Raw genomic sequence first — 21,830 nt, 5'->3', positions numbered from 1 at the left:
CGCCACATCCGGACTGATAGTTTGAACTGTTAACAGTTCAGTTGTGAGCATGCATCCATGCAAGATATAGCCCCGCTCGCTGATCTATCCGTTCTATTCTTTATGGAGTGTTGACATGGCTGGGGGCGGTGGTGTGTTGCCGGACGGTGACCTTTACAGTCGTTCCTTTCACTGTCCTATCCATCTAATTCAGTGATCTGCTAAAAGCAGGTGCTACTGACATGGAGAGGTATAGGATGAGGCATACCATCATGTGCGATAGTTCGCCGAGGATACGGATAACTGGTACTGGCCCTACATTGTTCAGTAACTTCGTAGAGAATTCGGTTTTGAAATTTAGTTAATCCCGGCTTTCAACTATAACATTTTCCATCCCTATTGAAGTTGCGTCACATTTTAAACTATGCTTTTGTCATGATAACGAACACCCTACTGGTGGAATGCAGCAAGAGCATCGTTGGTGGTGCGACTGCCTTTTGGTGGCTCTCCGAAGTCAGTGACGAATAAATTTCTGTTGTTTTATTGTCCCTTGGAGGCAGGTGAAATCATCCTTCTTCTAGAAAGAAGAACGTCCTACAGACGATTATTGGAGCGCTTTTTACGGAAATCTGATCGTGAATGAAAAAAGTAAGCTATGTCAAGAGATTTCCTTGTGAAGATGTACTGTGCCGCAAAAATGTGCCTTGGATTGGATCGATAACTTGTTTTCTCTGTACATCCGGTTATTAGATGCTTCAGCTGATTTGACTCTGGACCAAAACCGAGAAAACTGACGACTAAAAAACTCAATGTGGAATCCAACTGAAAGCATTGCATCGTATTGCATCTTAAGGTAAGCAGTGAGTCATATTTCATACAATAAACGGTATTACATATATCTCTGCCAGTCTACCACCAGTCAGTATATTAGTTGATAAAGCTTCTATATGAAAATGTACTTTTAGGATGAGCCAGACTCTGGGGTCCGCCACTGGTTTTACCGGAGCTGTGAAGAACGATCACACATGAATACCGGCCTGCACTGGTTCCTCAGCTTGTGCCGTAATACGTGTGGTGCGTGCCTTTATTAAGCTGATTCATCGATCAATCGATCAATGCATGTATGACATCTGTTCATGCCTGGACTACTTGAGCCGGATTTTCTCAGTAAACTAGAAGCTATGCAGGCATACGTTGTGCGGGTGTGATAGTCAGATAATATCGATTTTTATCGATTGGTCTGAGATGTGTCGTTGAAGTTTTCTTTCAGCTCATTCTCTTTTCCATGATTTTTACTAATCATTTTCCATGATACAGAGAATCAAGACTAGCCCAGTATGTGAACGCTTTTATGGCAGCACACCTGGTGGGTCAGGAGCGCGCAAAAGACTCTGAACCGGTGGAAAAAGAGAGAACAGGCACAGAAGTCTTGGATCTCGATGAACGCCAGCTGACAGCGGTGGGAAGTATCTCCCTTGCGGATTCAGAACAGTCTGGCAAGAAAGTATCACCTGTCACACCAATGCAGATTGTCCGTATTGCTCTTCCGGCCAGCGGTGATGCAGAAAGCGACAGTGAAGGCAAAGATATAATTCGACCTCAATTGAGCTCCGAAAACAACGAGAAACTGTTCATCTTTGCGGACCAGTATATAAATGCATCGACGGAGTCTGATTTCGTGTCCCCAGCGGCAGTGCTCTCGATCGGAAACCGTATGGACAAAGAGAATGGAGATAAGCTTTCAGATAAAAAGCTCAGCGAAGCGTTGCTGCGACTTCAAACTAGTCAGCCTGCATTGCGCTGTGGCATAGTGAGTCCTGCCCTTTGTTCATCGTGAATTTAAATGAGAACTATTTACAACACGATTTGTGGTGTAGAGAAGTTTTGAAATTCCGATAGAAGCTTCACCCTGCAAGTTCTGAAGGAAACTAAGAGTGGCCTACTGGAGATCATTAGCAGCGCGCATCTAAGGACTCTTAGGGAAGTTCGAATAAGCTAGTACTTGTAAGCTATTTCACTCGGCTACCGGCTGACTACGACTTATAAGAAAAAACCCTTCAGTCATTGGTGTACAACACAAACTGAGCGGTTATGAACTAGTAGATACGTAAGTGAAAATTTCATTCACACAGAGTAGTTGAAAAGTGAGTATTCTCAAGCGTCCCCTTGAACTTCGAATAATAAAGGAAAATGAACGAGTACTGCAAAACGGTTCCATTATTTGTGTACCAACCTGCCACCAGATGCGGAGACGGTGCTTTGATACACGATCAGATACTGCTCACATGTTTCATCAATAGTATACACCGTCACGTGGCCGGTCAGCATTAAGCACTACTTATCCCTTAGTCACGCGACTCACACGATGCGATTGCCTATTGGTTGGCTTCTGGAGTGAAGTGCTACCCTGAAGATCCGCGATAACAGCTAGCGAAAAACATTCTGCCTCAACTGGCAAATGAAACAGTAAAGAATAATTTGTGGTTACCATTTTTCATCTCCGTGTCATACAGGCAAATTTCGTAACGGCTGTTCATGTTTTGGCTCTCTATAATGAGTGACTTTTTTCATTGAGTTCGCACCTGTTGGAAACAATGTAATTTTTTATTGCCCGCGCTTTCTGCTTTTGCGGTGCTCAAGGCAGGTTCAGTAAATTCTAATATCATCTTAAGCCATTTTGTGACTCCTAAACGTTTTGCACAGTTACAGTCTTCCAGTTGAGGTCATCTCACAGTGGGGTAGCACATCGATGTGGTGTAAAGTAAAACTGAAGCATCACTTGTACGATTGCACCGACTTAGCAGTGGTATAAGTTAAACCAAGATGTAAAAGAAACCTGTTTTTTTCTGCTGGCTTCCGTTTGGCCGTACTGAACAGACAAATATATGTAAACACGCCGGCAGGGTATTCGTTATAGCAGGTTAATTCCCACTTATCAGTAGCGATATACTCGTCGAGAATATCAGTGAATGAATGTATTTAATATGGGGTGCTTGAGCGTAGAAATCATTGAAATCGGCACGCAAAAGCTTTGTACAGGTTGTACCCCTTTGTTTCCGCCGAACATCCTAGTTGTTGTGACCATTGCTACTGGGAACATTAGTTTGGTCAACTGAAATCTAGCTACGCAGATTTTGGTGAACGAGCTGGCAGAACCTGGTATGTCGAATTTGACTAGAATTTATGTAGAATTTATGTAGTTGATCAACAGATCCTAATCTACCATTGTGAAATTCGTGATTGTATGACAGACGAGTAGATACCAACAGTGTGAGTTAGAAGGATCGATTGAGACGTAAGATCTGCTTGTTTGGGTGCGTGCCAAACTGGCAATGCAAACCACGTTTGGGAAGTGGCGTGTACCATCAAGTGTATAAAAATGGCATGTATAGGAAGCAGTAGAGTATGGTTTGTCCTGTTTTTTGGGGTTATTTTAGTTTTTGATGGTGGCATGTGTTTACTATTGTCCGTTTACCATCGTCTGAAATCAGATGTGTCGACGGATCTATGAAATAGCTTGAATCCACTTTCCGTTTCCTTCTGAAGGGACGTTCACCGATCAAAAATAAACTTGAAGCAATCGAATTCCAGCTACAGTCGATGAAAGCGGAACTGAAACTTGTTCGAACACAGCACACGGAAGTTAAAGGTAACTTTATAATATCAAGTAATGAATAGTTCCGAATTGTTTAATGACTATACCTGAGTGAATGTTGCGCGTCTCATTAAGCGACCGTGACTGAAATACTGGCCAGTCGGTGACTGAAGAGAGTCACTCTAGATTATTTGGTCGGTAACTGGAAGTTGTAAAATCCGTTTGACTTACACTTGTCTTCGCCGGTTTCATCAGCACTAGTGAAAGCAACAGCGGATGAGAATACTGGGGCTTCACTGTCGTAAAAACCATGTCAGTCTATCTGAATGAAGCCTTATACTGCAGAGAAAAAAATTGGGCTGGAAGAGTAATCTGAGACGAGCCTACATTGAGCATCTAAGACGCCTACATATCTGCCAATATGGATAGAAACTGACCGCATGAACGCCTCTGATATCATTCAAAGCCTTTAGAGGAGCATGGGGAGAGTCACGTACTAGCAGCACCTAAGCGCTCCCTCATATCCTGATGGTGAGTAATGACAGCTCGTATAAGGGGAAAAGGAACGGTTGAAATTGGGTTTGAAAAACGCTGTTCTGGTTCATACAACGGAATCTCCTTCAAATAATCCTGTTTTTGAACAACTTTCTCAGCAAATAAACTTTACTTCATTTCTTTTCCGTTCCCAATAACTCTTTGATTTAATTTTAGCAAGCCTGGAGTCGGAATTCATAAGCATAATAGAAAAAACCCAACCAAAGTTGGTAGCGGAGTGCCAAAAGACTTTCAAGGTAGGTAGTATCCATAATGTTCATGCTAATATGCATTTATTTTATATCAGTCTTCTTCCATGCCATGTCTTTATCCTATGTGTTGATAAAATTTCTGCCAACAGGAAGTCCTGAAGAGTGTAGGTCTTTCGGAGAATATGCGCATCGCATTTACAGTGTATGGATTCATTGGGATGAAGGCTGTGTATAAAACATGATTCTGGTGGATAAACACAGTGGTAATCTACCGAAGTCTAGTTTGACGTGTGATTATCTACCATGGTGTGTGCACTACTGATTTCAGAATAGCGGTGCCACTTACTTATGGACAGGCTAGTAGGCAAGTGAGATTGCGCATTGATAAACACGGAAGGACTATCCGTATTCTTCCCCTAAATGTGCCTCAGTGTCAAAGTCAACCTTCACCTTGCATTGTCTGCCTTGATCCTGACCCGATCAACTCACACTTTACAATCGGAACACGTATAGTGATGCTCTGTGTAGCGAATGGGGTCTCGTACCCGGTGCAAGTGCATCAACGAAAACTGCTGTCTTTACATAACTCTTATCCGGTCAAAATCGATCAACGGCAAAAGCAGTCAGGCGCGTGATTTGGTTGCTTCACCCTGAAACCATCCAAACTAGCCAGTTAAACGGTTTTGTTGTGCTTATAGGCGTCAGCTTGGCTCCGTGTTTTGTCATTGCGAGTGGTTCACTCATAGAGAGGGTCACGCATGGTGGTCCGAAACTCGGGCAATTAACGTTGCGTTATTCCATCATAATTCAGCTAAAGGTAGTGTGACTGACTTTTGTGGGCAACCAGGTCAATAAGCTGCAGTTTGTACCACTTTGCACTCTGAATTATTTCACGGAGAAGACTAAATAACACAAAATGCGTTCTTTTTAGCTTGGTCAAGGAGACTTGCCTCTCAGAACATCTGGCACTAACTGGATGCCAGAAATGGGTTGTTTTTTGTCGGGAGAGCCTCCTGCATGTCAGATTAAGACTTCAATAGTAGCCCAAGATTCCCCATCTTTAACAAACTTACGCAGAACTACATTTAATCCTATGTTCTGTCAGGCAATCAATTATTCTGACGAATTTCGTTCACTCCTTCCCCCGTTTCCAGGATTGTTATGGAACCTTTGGGGAACAACTCAAGGCGAAAATGAAGAGGCGCGAGTATCTTAAGGTACACGTCCAATGTCATGACACCGTACTTTTCGTTTAAATCCTTATCGCTTTTGGATGTGTACGATAAAAACAACGAAGTCCCCATATTTGAAAGTGTGCCTTTTGTTCAAGGGTAGTGGTTGATGTGATCCTAAGCCGTTTGCAGTTTATCACTTAGGCTGAAAACAAGTCATTTTTGGGTAAACAACAGGGCCCTTGGCTAATGTAGGCAACAAAGCAATTCAAAAGGTCATGACTAATGCGACCAGGTGGAGGGAACATCAGCCACACAGTCATTCTAATGTCTGCTATCCCTATTGTTTACGGAGATTCGCAATGTTAACCTCTCAGATAGTTTTTTCGATGTGTCAGAGTAAACGTTTCCATAAAGTAATTCCTCAGAACAGAAGCGGCCTGTGTAACCAAGGCCCAAGAAGGTTCAGCTGATCAATAAACGCAGTTAACATTTGTGAGCAGTTGCTGCCATTCACCGCGGGACTTAGGACGGTGAATGGCATCGTGCAACCGGACTGCAGCCTTTTACGGTCGATTCGATAACTTCGTCCTCTATTATTCAGTATCATGAAGTCATGAGAACTTGAGAACCGCTCAAAATGAACCTAGTTATCGCGTTGGTCAGAAAGAGACTTTTGAGTGAACTTATCGGCCTTCGCACAAGCCTTTTTTCACTCATTTCCGGCTACAATCTCATCTCATCAAGAAACAATTTAGTAGACCGATCATTTGATGTACCTCGGTTTATTCATCCAATAAAAAATTGAATTGAAAATCCAGTTACTAATTACAATCTGCTATCAGTTAACAGTGTTAGGTTTTCCAAGACTAACATGCATACGGTCAGCGTGTTGTAACAAAACAGAACCAAAGTTTTCGACCAACCTCTAATTTGTCAAAATAAAAGGTGACAGATTGGCTAGTCGACAGCGGATACGTCAGTATTCTTAACAGATAAGTGGGATCGATTTGTCACGTGACTCCAACTTTCAAGGTGTGTAGAGTAGATTGAGTGGTGCTGCTCTCTACGGCAATTCGAAAAAGGCAGGACATTTCAGAAATTTGCATGGCCCAATAAGTGCTGACTTGGCACTGTTGCTAGGAGATCGTGACATGTTGCTGAGACTATCGGCTTGCCCCTAATTTCCGCACGCAGATGTTCAAAACTGAGTACATCAGAGGTTTCTTCGCAAAGTTTATAGCTACAGACCTTGCAAATTAACCAGTCAGTTTAATCGGAATACCACACACCCTTCATGACCAGTGGGATCCGTTATTTTTTGTCTCCGGAAGCGCCCACTATGTCGTTCTATCTGGATACATACTCATTTGGTATGCGTTATACAAATTCGAAAGGGTTTTATCCGAGATGCGTGCTGGTTAGTAGGGCAGTTGAACATTTTATGTGATTAGACAGTAAGTAGAAAGCACAGTGCCGAACTCAAACATTTTTTGACTTGGAATAATGGTGCCATTCTTGTGGGCGTTTGGTTTGACAGTTCATCCTCAACGAGGACTCTANACTAAAATGATTTTGATTACCTATTAAGACCAGAACTACTATTTATTCAACATTATTTTCTCAGGCAATAGAATTTAATCAAACGATCCAAACTAAGCCGTTTTTACTAGTGAATATCGCTTTGTTCTTACCATGTTTCCGCACTTGCTAAGTTCTATCATTCGTTTGCAATCACATGAACTCGTGAAGGTCGTTCTATCGTTCCAAACCCATAAATTTCTGAAGGACTCTCTGGACATAACTCATTCAAACATAGTGAAGTATTTGTTTAACTGGATACAGCAAGTAACAAACTTTGTTCAACCTGGCATGAGAATTTGTGTCGTTGATACTGCATCAACAAAATTAAAGTAAAGTATTCAGCGCAAAGTTCCTAGTCTAACCAGTTCCATTCAGGTATGTCTACTGTTAACTTCAGCTTTGCTAACACTTTTCGAAGACTGGTTCCATCTATGAGCTTCGTACGCGTCCAGTTGAAATACGGGTCCATCGACAGTTGGATTGGTTAGATTATCTCACTATCGATGGTTCCCTTTACATGTATTGTGATATTTTATACATTTCATGGCTAGCTGTAGTAATTGCAAAACTTGAGTTTACCACTTCTTTTCACCTTGATGTTAACTCACCGGACAATGGGCCAGGACAGGAGGAGCAGTGTTCAGACGACAGCGAAAAATGACACAAATCTCGTGACAATATGTAGTAAAAAACCGTCTCGGGGATCGCTTACAGAGAGTATGTCCCAAGTGGTAGAAGGTAGGAGGAAACCGCACGTAACACATTTAGCACTGAACATCCTGTGACTTGCGTGGGAAGAAACCATATACAGTGTGTGAAGCGAGGGAGATACAGGAAAGCTTCAACTACCGACACTTCCGACAAGCCAAATCCTACAGTAGGCAAAACACTCGTGTCCATTGTGGAGGATGACTTTTGTTGTTCTTTTATTCGATCACCGTGCATGTCGTTCATTTACTCAATAAATATGTTCAAACAAGCCCTGTCCGTACAATCTCGACGTGGAATCCCCTATTTTGGTTTGCCCCTTGAAGCCTGCATTGCGATTTGGACCAATTCTTCCATATGGTATATCTAATCTATCCCTACTTTTACTAAGTGTAGGCAGCGAGGGTATGAGTGAATGGAGCGGAATGGCTCAGTGGTTAGAGCGTGAACTTACTGACCGGATTGTCTGTGGTTCGAACCCAGTCTATGCATCCCGACCTCTTTTATTTAGGTTTAGGTAACCTGGAAATATCCAAGCTCTCATATTTCCGCAGCGTGGGTGCTAGGCACCGAAAAGGGGCTTCAGCTGAACCATGCTTATTATTTTATTTATGACTGAGTTGCCTATGGGCAACACAACTTACATTCCAACAGCAGTAATGAAAAGTCAGTGTTTGAGGTGAAAGTCACAGCACTTTTTGGGGCACTGATTCAAACTAATGCGATTATCGATTTCAGTATAATACGTGTAATTCAAGATGGGTAGAAACAACGCGTTCTCCATCACCAGGTTGATTAGATGTTTCTGAAAGCAAACAGTTGTGGCGACAAGTTCTGTGACAGGGAAAAAACAGACCGTATTTACCCAAGTCCTTTAGAAATAAATGTTGTGAAACTCCTCTGAATCTAAGGTTACTTGTCATCAAATCGATCACGCCTAATCAACTCATTCTCAACTACTTCTGGTTTTCAGGTTTTGACCAGTTTCAATCTGGGTGCAAAATTTCACCAAATGGAGATTTTGAAACAGCGCATTAGATACGCACAAAGTCGTGTGAAAAGGCTTTACAAAAAAAGAGAAAAATGGCAAGAGCGAAGTCGATTGGAAGTGTTCAAAAATTGGGGTTTACCAAGAGCTGATTTACCACGGTTTAAATTTTGGGAACATATCGCAGACCTAGAACATATAAAAGTGAGTAAATAGGGAAACGTTTCTGATACAAAAACAATTTATGATTCAAAAATTAACAATATTATGATTTTACATGCTACTGAGCACATAGTCTGTTTCTTTGGCCGCGGACTCCTTCGAATATATAGTTCCCTTCTCTGAAACATCTGATAGTTCATAAAGAATAAATTGCTTTCGATAAATACTCGCAGTTGTACACGAATCTGGTTTTGACAGGGGAATCAGATGAATGCAGCTGAACCTCCCATTTATGATGGCCTGCTTCAGCTGGGTTTCAGTTAAGTCTTCGATGAAAACCAACTTCGTGTGCAACTGAGAGCAATTGTCGAAATCTGTCCAATCGGTTTCCTAGTTGAAGATGAAGTGGACGGAAACTCGGGGACTGCCTCTATCTGATGAGTCCCAATAAAGACGAAACCGGTTTTGAGCTGTCAAGGTATGAGTGCTGTGTTTTCTTCAATTAATTGCCTTGTTAAACTTGCATTCGGTTGAATGATGCCGTAAATGTGAGGTTCGAAATTATTGGATACCCTCTTACGACTAAAAGAATAGTCGATTTTTTTCTGATTTCCTGACAAATAGGAAATACATTTACTAGTTGTGTAGGTATGATTTTTTGCTGATTTCTTGACAAATAGGAAATAAATTTACTAGTTGTGCAGGTATGATGGAAAAGGAACTATCCGATTTTAAAGTCATGTTGGCGTTTTCAGCCATGACTTTGGTCAATCGTGGGGCTTTTACGCTTTCCCTTTTGACATCCAATAGATAGAACTTTGCATATTCAGTCTTTGAAATAATCGTTTTTGTAAAGGTATTCAGCAGCTTCAATTGCAGTATCTTCTCTTGATCGGAACTTTGCAAAAGTTAAGCATATTTGTTCGTGCTGGATTGATGATCCTGTCTGGGGGCAAAATGCAGTTTGAACTATTATGGTTATTAAGTGTAATCCACTCTGCAAATTGCGAGTTTTCAATATTAATCTTGTGTCAAATGGAGGGAGCCGTAAAAATTAAACTATTGAACGACTTTGATGAATCCAGGGACTAATCAATCTTCATTCTCCCAGTCTTTCTCCAAAGAGGTGCATAACTCGTATACCCGACAATCCCTTGTGGCAATACTCTGGTTGCGAATCCACCAGGATACCAGTGAAAGGAAGATTGCCTACGATGCGGAGTTTGTTTGTTGGAAAACACCAACTTGACAGTTACAGACTATTGGACAGCGAAGTGAAGCTTTCATATGCATCTTGTTTATAAAAACTGAGTATACGCCTTTCTCTCGAACGCGTCTTCCTTAACATTCCTGGATACTGACTGACTATCGCTCAAATGTAGACGAATGCTACAAAGCAGTTCCACAAATTCCGTAACGAATCTCACATTTCAATAGATGCGAAGCGGATCTACGAAAAAACAACTTACTACTGGCTTGCTTCATCATAGTATCCACCACCGGTATTGAAGCATTTTAGTGAAACGACAGCATTCCAATTATTGTGTTAAAAAACGGTCACGAGATCCGGGTGTTTGTTTCCTAGCTGAATTCTCGGTTCGATATTCAAAATGTATACTTTTTGTTTATGCATGGCAGTGAATTGGTGGTCGAAAAGATTAGTGCAAGAACGGGCGTCCTACAGATCGTCTCATGGCCATCATGAGTTTGAAGTGTTCGATTGGATAGGACGACGATCTTGCAAGATAAGTAGCGCACACTTCGTTGCTGTCACCCCGAATAGGGACAAAGAGTTTGCGAGCAAACTGGCAAACTCACCGAAAAGGTAAACGGCTGTTTGATCTAACAAGAAGGCCTTTGTGAAGAATATCCGTTTAAGAGTATCACAAACGGGTCGTCCCTTAAGATCGATTTAGATTAAAAGTGAGTTCGCTTTGCCACAACCGAACAGTTCAGTCTTTGATATGACATTAGGTTGACGGGATCTTGCAGAATCCCAGACGATCCATAAAAAGGCGCAGCTGGTCGATGAGATTTCGGCAATCCTATGAGTATTGTGTTGTGTCAGGAGTAGATTTGAAATCTCACGGAAGTAACAAACATCTCCGATCAGTGGCTGAAGTGTAACTGTTATGGATTGACCAACTACCGAGGAAAACCAGGATCATGCTTTGATCTTGCGGCTTAGGAAACTAATTGCACGACAACAGTTCTCGTTTAATTAGATCACCGGATTTATTCTGTTTCTTTAACTACCATTTTATGAAGTAAAATAATAGGGCTGGGGACGAAAGCTTATCTTTACTTATGCTGACTGTCATGATCCTATCAATCACATTTTCGTATAACAGAGGCGTCCTCCTTACACGGAGGAATTTTGAAAATTTGGACTTAACGGCCTATGCTCTACTTACTTACAATCTTTTTCAGAAAACTGAGTTACAGTCACAAGATTTCCTGTATGCGCTCAGCTTAATCAACCCAGATTTGAAGTTCAACAATCAGTCAGAAAATATCTGTGAGGTAAGTGTCTTCTTTCTGATCACAGATCAAAATAACGACTGCTTTGAATATAAATATTGGTGCATCGACGTGTCTTGTCAAACGTTAAGGCATCTGGTGAAAGATGAAAGTTGACAATGAAACAATGAAACTGCTTTGCGGTGTTTGTTCATTATTATTTGATATTCAGGGAACATCCAGCAAAGCTGCAAAGATTGCCTGAGAATGCTCAGTTTGATCCGCAGGTTCTCCACTGACAACTCGTCCGGTAGCTTCTGTGAATCTAACGTAGCTAGCAGCACTCGCGTCGATTCCGGTGCTAGACGCACCAAACTCTTCATGATCAGCCAGCTAATTGCTCTCACCGATCCTAAGGGGGACTCCACCGAACCCGATTTACCCCGGTCGGTCTTCAGTCCAGGGGCCTCTGAGAGGTCTTCGAAATCCTTCAGGATAACACAGACATCCCCTTCCTTGGGTGGTTATGGCCTTGACACTAGCTGAAGTAAATAGGGCCCTTAGACAGGGGACATCCTACCAACCTGCCCGAACTTAGCCGCTACGAGCTATTAAACACGGTTTTTGAATAGTGAACATTCTCAAGCGCCCTATTAAACTTTCTTGGACGTTCTTTAAGTATTGAACAAAAAAAGAACAAGCACCGTTATGCGGTTTCATAGTTTTCTTACCAACCTCATTCCATCGGATGCGGGGACGGTGCTTCCACACTTTAGGGGGCAAAACGCGTGCTTTTAATCAGTAGTGAACACTGGTACTGTAGTATCGTCATAGTATCGTGAGTAATACTACTGAGAGAGGCTTGTGTGTTACCTTGTCCATGTTCACTCCAAAGTAAACCGAAGAACTTCAGATCACAGACAGTAATAGTTGTTTTACTGAAAGCTAACGATTCAGAGATGAACACAGGCAACACGGTTTCCAATGGTGATTGCTGACTTTTCACCTGATTTACGCAGTTTTCGTGCTACTCTTTGATCACCAGTCGAGATTCATGTCTATAAATGTGCGAAACTGACTGGACTGACTGTGGTTGGTGGTGCATCCGGGCATCATTGCTAGATTGTCTGTTTGTGTCTGTTGGCCCGCCAATGTTCGGAACAAATTGAGGCTCGCCTCTTCGGTTCCGTGCTGTCGTAGCTTGCTCTGACCCATGGAGCAGGTGACACCCCACTCTCAGTGGGGCAGAAAAAGGACTAATATCTGTAAGTCGCCGGATTTAGTTGTCGTGGCTTATTACGTGTCTATGGTATCTTTTGCTATTATCATATTCCAACATATCAAGGTCTTTAGGTTCCATAGACTGAACATATGTCATTATGACTTCATCTCTAGAGAAACGGAGGATGACTGGCCTCTTCTGGTACTAACAGCATGTTCTACTATCTAGTAAAGTACATATAATGTTTCCAGCGCCTGCTTTTGGATGTGCCACTCGGTTACCCTGGGGTTTTTCTCTCGGAAGTCGCACGGAAAAAGCCCCGCCCCAGATAGCAGCATCAACCACATGCACGATATTTCAAGATCGAGGAAAAAAACCAACGAAGGCACAGCAGTCAGTAGCGTACACTACGCCATTTCCACAGGCTGCAATAAATGTGGTACTATAGAGACTGGAGCGGAGAGGTCTAGGTTATCTGACACTTGGATTCCGGCGATCAGCAGATGGATTGACCAGCAACTCATCATGCACGCTTACACTCATCACCTTTCAAGATCTCCCACGGCTGAAATATCCTTCGTAACGATAGGCACCCACAACACCTACGCTTATTCATAATGCACTGTTGACGAGATATTTGCTTGCTGTTCGGTCTAAAGAGCATGTCAACAGCGGAAATCTGCGTCTTGGGAAACTGTATCCCATGGGCAATTCCGCCGCCCGCAAATTAACTATCGTTTCCCAGACAGGTGCTTCTGCTGATAAACCAAAGTAATTTTGACAGACTCTCCCGGTTGTACACAAATTCGGTTTTGAGAAGAGACTCGACTGAACCCAGCTGAATCGCCCCTGTTGATGGTTCGTTTAAACTAGATATACCGCACCGGACCGTCTCATACTTCAGTCGACACGATATTCGAGATATCGAGCAACAATGTCTATACGTAACATTAGTCATATGGTTTTTGAAAGCTCCTAGTAAGCCTATGGTCGGCTTTGCCCTTCTTGGAGCTCATCTGGTAGGTGAAGTTCTCGAGTTCCGTCAACCTTAGAGGCTCGCCTCTTCGGTTCCGTGCTGTCGTAGCTTGCTCTGACCCACGGAGCAGGTGACACCCCACCCTCAGTGGGGCAGAAAAAGGACTAATATCTGTAAGTCGCCGGATTTAGTTGTCGTGGCTTATTACGTGTCTATGGTATCTTTTGCTATTATCATATTCCAACATATCAAGGTCTTTAGGTTCCATAGACTGAATATATGTCATTATGACTTCATCTCTAGAGAAAACGGAGGATGACTGGCATCTTCTGGTACTAACAGCATGATCTACTATCTAGTAAAGTACATATAATGTTTCCAGCGCCTGCTTTTGGATGTGCCACTCGGTTACCCTGGGGTTTTTCTCTCGGAAGTCGCACGGAAAAAGCCCCGCCCCAGATAGCAGCATCAACCACATGCACGATATTTCAAGATCGAGGAAAAAAACCAACGAAGGCACAGCAGTCAGTAGCGTACACTACGCCATTTCCACAGGCTGCAATAAATGTGGTACTATAGAGACTGGAGCGGAGAGGTCTAGGTTATCTGACACTTGGATTCCGGCGATCAGCAGATGGATTGACCAGCAACTCATCATGCACGCTTACACTCATCACCTTTCAAGATCTCCCACGGCTGAAATATCCTCCGTAACGATAGGCACCCACAACACCTACGCTTATTCATAATGCACTGTTGACGAGATATTTGCTTGCTGTTCGGTCTAAAGAGCATGTCAACAGCGGAAATCTGCGTCTTGGGAAACTGTATCCCATGGGCAATTCCGCCGCCCGCAAATTAACTATCGTTTCCCAGACAGGTGCTTCCGCTGATAAACCAAAGTAATTTTGACAGACTCTCCCGGTTGTACACAAATTCGGTTTTGAGAAGAGACTCGACTGAACCCAGCTGAATCGCCCCTGTTGATGGTTCGTTTAAACTAGATATACCGCACCGGACCGTCTCATACTTCAGTCGACACGATATTCGAGATATCGAGCAACAATGTCTATACGTAACATTAGTCATATGGTTTTTGAAAGCTCCTAGTAAGCCTATGGTCGGCTTTGCCCTTCTTGGAGCTCATCTGGTAGGTGAAGTTCTCGAGTTCCCGTCAACCTTATGTTCACAACCAACCAAGCCAAGCTGGGTAGAATTCGCCAAATATTGTTATGTTCACAAGCGAGAACTTGATGTTGATAGCTAAGATATCGCATCAACTTGAACGCGATGTGGCCTATTGCAGCATATTTAGTTGGAGCGGATCATTATAAACGAGTCGTTTGACTGGATTCAGGAGAGAATTCTTTAAAAATCGAACTTTCATGCAGTTGCATGTATTCTTTCAAATCTGTCCACTTTGGGTTCAAGTAGAACATACGTTTGACGTAAGCTCCGGGTAGCGCACACATGATGAGACCTAAGAGGAGCAAAACCAGTCGTGTGCTGTCCAAGAGCTTAAAGTAAACTTATGAACAGTGTGCTACGTTAATGACGCCTAAAGCAGTGCTATCTACTTATAATTTTATAAGATGTCGTGGGTTGTGCTGATATTTCTGGTGCCTACATAATGAAGGTGGCTGTGAAACTCGTTTCCACTCCTTGGGATGCCGATTCTTTGTTTTCTATATTGCAGTAGGAATGTCTAACCTGCCAAACAACACTGTAAATCGCACACTATTAAGAAAGCCAATATTTTCAAGTCTGAACATTGCATCGGAGCATGACGGAAGAACGTTGGTCAACAGGGGTATTCAGAAAATCCACTCAGGATTAAACCTAAAAATTGTAGGCACGGTCAATTTCTATGGAATGCATTCATTGGAAGAAATAATGGACTTCATAAAGACCCAGGAGGGTGCGCTAGTTTAATTACTCTCAAAATGGACACTCAGTCCTCACGCATCGAAGTGTCTCAACTTTCCCTGATATTGCGCATCGTACCCAATTCATCTTTATTCAAATTGATATGTAGCATCAGTGGACAAGAGTATATTAATGAAATGGTTATCGAGCTCCTCACCGTTCGTTCAGCAGAACGTGTGCTTTTGGCTGAGTGAATGAGTGAACTAGTGAATGACTCAGTGAGGTGAGTGGGTGAGCGAGTGAGTGAGTGAGTGAGTGAGTGAGTGAGTGAGTGAGTTAGAGAGTGAGTAAGTGAAGCAACGACGAGAGGATAAACGCAAATTTTGCCCACGTTTAATTCCTGTGCTTTCCACTTCTGTGTAGGCATGACTTGCGCTTTCTAATCCAAGAAGGGTAGCTTCTCATCGCGCGCAGTTATTCGATTTAACCTGAACAATAGATAGACATCACACAAGGCAATATGTTATTCTTATAGCTTGGCGGAATTAGAGGGTTTGAAAGCACATGCCTGATGCAATGAAAATGGTGAACCTTTAGATGTTGAAACGCGGACAGTGTTCAACTGTCTGAATCGCAACTTTCTAAGTTGGATTACACACTGATCACCCCAATGTCTTTGTACTTCGGTCCACAGCTCATACCATTTCCAATGAATTGTTCTATGAATCTTCGACTTTTTCTCTGTCTCGTGGCACTCTCCGAACACACAACCGGTCTTGAGTAAGTGAACCTTCAATCATACAGTAGGCTCAATGGGTGTGATGTTGAAAGTTGGAAGGGTTATCCAAGGCAAATGGTTGCCAATTTTTTTGACTCAAAAGGAAAGTCTTTTTGGATTACCTTTTCAGTCTGTACTAAAATGCTCACAATTAAAAATGGAGTCAGTGATTCATTTTTTAATTTTTTCTCTGCGATGTATTGATTCTTTAAGTTCTAATATTTTGTATGCAACTGGTCGCGCCGGTGAGAACACTCCGACACACCATGCCGCCAGGGCGACTACATCTGCGCGAGAAGATCGTCTGCTGATCGATAGAACTTGTTGCTGCTTATTGTATCCAGCAACCTTATCCTCATGTCTCTGGCAACTCGACCAATTTGGGGGTGCCACCAATGTTGGTTAGACGACATTGTTCGATGTATGCCCTCAACTTTTATAAGTGTGCTCACGAAGTGTGCTGCCCAAAGAAATCAAATTAAATTTTTATACGAGGACACTATTTTTCCAATCTGCTTACGATTTCGAGTTATTCCACACACGATGGCCATTTTCGTTTCTCAGACTCCTTTTGTTTTTCATAGGTTGTCCTGCCTGTCAGTTTTATGTGTGGACCTTTCCTATTTGCTTATTTGTCCACACAATAGCATGCACTCTCTTATCCTTGTTTGAATGAAGCAAAGTAGAGATACCAGCGAAGTACACTCATTTGCAAACTACTTTGGTTTTGCGGGAGACTCACCTGGAACCCAACTGAATGTCTCGATTACGTTGTTTTTAATTAGTGTAATTTAAGCTCAAGTAGACCACAAGGTTGACGGAAACTCAGGGACTGCCCCTACTTGATGAAACCCAAGAAAAGCGGAACAGGTAGTAGGCTGTCAGAGTTTTCAGCAACCTTATGAGTAGTGTACTACGCCTATAGATGTATCACGATATCTCAAATATCGAATGAATCCTGAGGCCACCTGTGCAGCACATTCAGTTGCTTAGGGCACCATAGACGAGAGATCCCGCCCGTTCCAGGTGATTCTCTCGCAGAACCAAATAAGTTTGCAAATGAATGTATTTCATTATTTTCGTTCAATTTGGTTTCAGGTGGAAAATGAGGTTGATGAAAATTCGGTGACTGTGCCCACCTGATTAACCCCAGTCGTTGGCTGTCGAAGAATTTTCAGCGGCTTTATGAGTAGTGTATTGCGTCTATGAAAAACATGTGTACCACATAAAAGCCACTTCGTATTCTCTGCTCCGGTTTTGATGAAGTGTACGACTTGACAATGGCAAACGCATTATCTGTCCATAACCCTTGTTGATCAAGTTCAATTGTTAAAAATAAGAATGTCTACTCCGGCTGAACAAACATCGAAACTTCAAATCAATGAATGAATCAACGGTGAAAATCAGGCGTGTCATTTCGTTATGATTTCCTCATCCTGGATTAAAAGGTAGAAAAACAGCTAAAGGTGTCTTTGACTTAGGTTATCAATGCACCTAATTGCATCCAAATGCTTGCACAGTTCACATGCCCAAGTGACCGCGGTGGATAGATTCGTGTATTCAGAGTCAACGCAGCAATAGCCAGATATGAAGCTGAAGCCTTTCGAATCAAAGAGAGTTTAGAGGAGTTGCAAAGTAAAATAACATGAAAATATCTGTTTGTCAGTTTCATTTCGACTTCCAGGACAGAAGTGGACAAATTCATTGGTCGTCCAATACCTCTTATTGTAGTTGGTCTACATATTAATGAGCTCAGTCAAACAAATTACTCATTGTTCCTAGCCATCATAAATGCAGAGCTTCTGAATTCCGGATTCTCATCGTCCGCCTTATCGAATTCTATACCCAGACTCAGTTTGACCTTCTAGGTGACCGGTTAGAGGTGATAAAGCGGTGCGTTCTCTGTGTACTCAACAAATCGGGAAGTGTACAGTTGTGATCATTTTGGAATCCTACTATCGCCTGATGGAAGTAATCGAACTTCTTTTCAGAGGCCGCAATACAAATACGGAACAGTCTGTTGCCCATGTCTTCTCGTACAGATAACTACTAAGATACGCTGGTTTGGTTTTCACGCATTCGCTCACTATGGCCAACAGATTTTCCGAATCAGAAAACCGTAATGTGTTATTCAACTCAAACATATGACTTCAGCCAATTTAGGATAAGATCCCCCTGAATTTGTACATCTCGCTCGCCGCAACATTGTACGCATAGTTTTCACATGGATCCTGGCGGTATTCACACTTGGCATAATGACTAATTTCGTTTATCGATTCACTTTGTCTCAACTATTTTACTTCTACTAATTCAGCCAGATTGATTGCAACGTTCCCCTATTCTTTCTCTAGTTAGATTCATTTGTGCTACGAATCTCTCCTGGCTGTTCACACACGCGTATACAGTTCTCATCCACCAGAGTCTGGCAGATACCCAATTCGAGTAGTCTGTCAAATTCATACCGGCCATAGCCATCACAGCTGAATCGCAGTCGGCACACTCGCGTCGAATGCAGTCAATGATCATTTCATCATCATGGTTCACTTGAACGTACGTCGGAACACAAGAACACAAATTCACCAGTGTTTTGGGAGGCTAAGCATGACACAAAAATAAGTGTCACGGCAGTTAGGCCGTGAAATCTAAATTCATCCGGTTAACTAAGATACCCAAATCACAGATCGAGTTTAGCGCCTAATTAGATGTTTACCAAACCGTCTGTGGTCCTCAGCCGTCCACTTGAGCAGAATTTGTTGGCTGAATGTGTATATAAGGTTGTCATCGTTCAACAAACATGAAGCATTCAATTCAATCATCTAAGTTGTTCTATTTGGCCTCGAGAATACCCACACTTTTGCCCGACAATCTGCCTGCCGACCACCCCTTAGGAGAAGTAGCTTAGTCTGACTGAATCTTTGTTAGACGGTTACTTGTTGAGTGAGGGCTACAGAACTGGCTTTATCGATGAGGTTCCATCTACAAGAATGACGTTTTCGGTGAGATGCACTCATTCGCAAGTAATTTATTGTGTCAGTGGAAGACTGAATTAAATCGTGGTAGAATCCTTTGTTTACAATTTCCCAAAACTGAGTTTTCTGTAAAAACGAACTGCTTCTATGGGACGTGCCCATAAAAGCTCGAAACCAGTATGGGGCTATCGAGGCCTCCAGGAAACTTATGAGTTTCTGTCAGAATGATTGCTGTTTTCTTCAGTTTAACGTTACCTTTCGATTTCCATTTCCCCTTCATACATTTCAGCTACATCCTTAGATACTATGAAAATAAAACGGACACAAATGCATTGCTAAGGAGGGTAGACAAAGGAAGAGTAAGTCTTTGAGGATTGAATAAAGACACAGCCATTATCGACCTTCACTGAAGATTCGCCCCCTCCAGAGAACCCAAGTTATTATATAGGTAATCACTTCTGAACAGAAATGACTTCAGTCTTTGAAGGAACGTACTACCCGACATTGTCGACATTGTGGTATTCACAATTTAGCGGAAAACGCTAGCGAAGTAATTGAAAAGCAGGATTTCTCAGCTACGTTAATCGAGGATCATCGGAACACCTGTCAACAAATCTTAACGTGTAATGGGGTGCCGTACTAAATCAGTGGCTATTTACGTGCATCATGCGTTAATAGGCCTTTTAGTGTTATCTGGTATTCGGTCCGGTCTAATTTACCACACATAGGCCGCTCAAGTATGCTGCAAAGTATCTTGTTCGAGAATCCAGTCCCAAGTGCAACTCTCAACTGCACACAGCATAACACACACACACACACACACCAAACAACCAATCGTAGCGCACGTGTTACTGTACTGATCAGTATTTGACTGACCACGTTGTCAATGTTTTAATATCAATTACCTTTCCCTAATAAAAACATGTCCGTTTTCATTCATTCATCTATTCAATTAATTAATTAATCAATCAATCAATCAATCAATCAATCAATCAATCAATCAATCAATCAATCAATCAATCAAGTGGTCAGTCACTCAGTCATCCGGGCAGGCAGACAGTCAGTCAGTCGGTTAATCACCTAGTTACTCAACTGTCTTCTTAATTGGTCATCTAATTTTTCAACCTAACAATTAATCAAGCAATCGGACCATCAATTACCATTAGACATTCAAGAAAGCAAAACCATCTCCCTCCAATACGCTGTCAAAGGCATTCATTTACTGAAACATGCTTAGAAATATGAGTACTTTCAAACAATCTATCCTGTTCGTATGTCAAGCTGACTATATATCCACCTATTTATCTATCTATTGATGTGGCTGCCCATTTGTCTGTCTATCTATTCATACACCTGTCTATTTGTCTGTTCCTTCAGCAACTCTTTAGACTCGCTGGGGGATGTGATTTTATCGAAGAATACAAACGGATTCTCTCACCTGAGTCAGACTTAGCGAAATATAAGCCAGAACCGAAGCTTTCTACTGTTTCCAGGAGAAACTTTGAAGCAGGCCTTATGGATCGAAAGAAGCGCGCGGTAACACACGGATATGTTCATCTAAGGGACCTTCACACAGTTTTAATCGCAGCCGGCTGTGGGTTGCTCCAAACGGCGCAAATTCTGCACGTGCTTGACCCTGCTAATCTTGGAGAGATTGATTTCATTACATTCCTATTTTATTTACCTTTGTTTGTGAAGGCTCATCAACTCACTGTGACTCACCCTCTAGAGGTTAATTTGTAGATTGTTCGCTTTTCAAATGTGCCGAAAAAGGCCATTTGAACGTTTTTTAAATAAATTGTTTCCGTATGTTTTCTGTCATGGGATGAGTAATGATGAAGAACTTTCGATTTAAAAGTCCAGTCTGAAGTTTTCTAGAGTCTTCATTCTTCTCCGACTGTCTATTGATTTTATGCGGAGCATACGACGGTTAGGGTTGACAATACCAGAAGCTTCATCGGGCGAACAATACACGGTAGATACAGTCCAAACGAGCCCGAATGCAACCAGTCGTCTGACATCATGACATGGAGAGGAAGGTCAAATTCTGAATTCGCAATATGATGACTACCAAATCGTGCACGAAAACTGATGACACTTCAGATGAAACGCTCTAACCGTTAACCAGCCCAGTCCAATAAGTTTCACGAGTTTCGCGACTTTCACAGAATACGATCATAAATTCTAACTGCTGCTCCTGGTACGTGAGAAAATATGGACCAAAAAGCACTCATTAAATCTCTGGGGCCAGTAAAATCAGAGCGTCCGAATCCCTCTACTTGAGTAGTTCCTCGCTTTTGTAACTTGAGTGTAACTTGCAGTGGTAACTGCAAATGCAACACTGCCGAGTGGACTGCATAAGTTCGGTTGAAATTTTGCAAACTTGAAAAGTAGTCAGGCAAATTTCAACGAATAGCATCGGCTATTTGGCTGGAGCCGAGTAAAGGCTCTGATCCACAAGTCTACTGGCAACCATATCAGCCACTTGCGGCACAAGAGCAAACAAAGTTGGGGAGGAAAAGTAGTCCGGTATCTTATGTGTTTCCGTGCTGAGCATTTGGAAATTACTGAGATGATTACATCCGTGATGTGTAAAATATTTTTTTCTATAGGAAGTCTTAGGTA

The 21,830-nt window shown here is 42.3% G+C and overlaps 1 protein-coding gene across 1 annotated transcript; it reads left to right on the top strand.

Moving 5' to 3' along the window:
• Nucleotides 1-595: 595 nt before the first annotated feature.
• Nucleotides 596-20,994, top strand: T265_04652 (hypothetical protein; the record flags this gene model as incomplete). The annotated part of the gene is made up of 11 exons (XM_009169443.1): nt 596-627; nt 730-832; nt 1,297-1,789; nt 3,526-3,628; nt 4,286-4,365; nt 5,475-5,537; nt 8,758-8,976; nt 11,365-11,457; nt 16,153-16,238; nt 19,495-19,564; nt 20,583-20,994. The coding sequence occupies 10 exons, from the start codon at nt 789-791 to the stop codon at nt 20,946-20,948; spliced, it is 1,617 nt and encodes a 538-aa protein (XP_009167707.1).
• Between the last annotated feature and the right edge of the window lie 836 nt (nt 20,995-21,830).

This window comes from Opisthorchis viverrini, assembly GCF_000715545.1.
Source record: "Opisthorchis viverrini unplaced genomic scaffold opera_v5_80, whole genome shotgun sequence".
Classification (NCBI taxonomy): domain Eukaryota; kingdom Metazoa; phylum Platyhelminthes; class Trematoda; order Opisthorchiida; family Opisthorchiidae; genus Opisthorchis; species Opisthorchis viverrini.
This window is presented reverse-complemented; position numbering and strand designations above follow the sequence as displayed.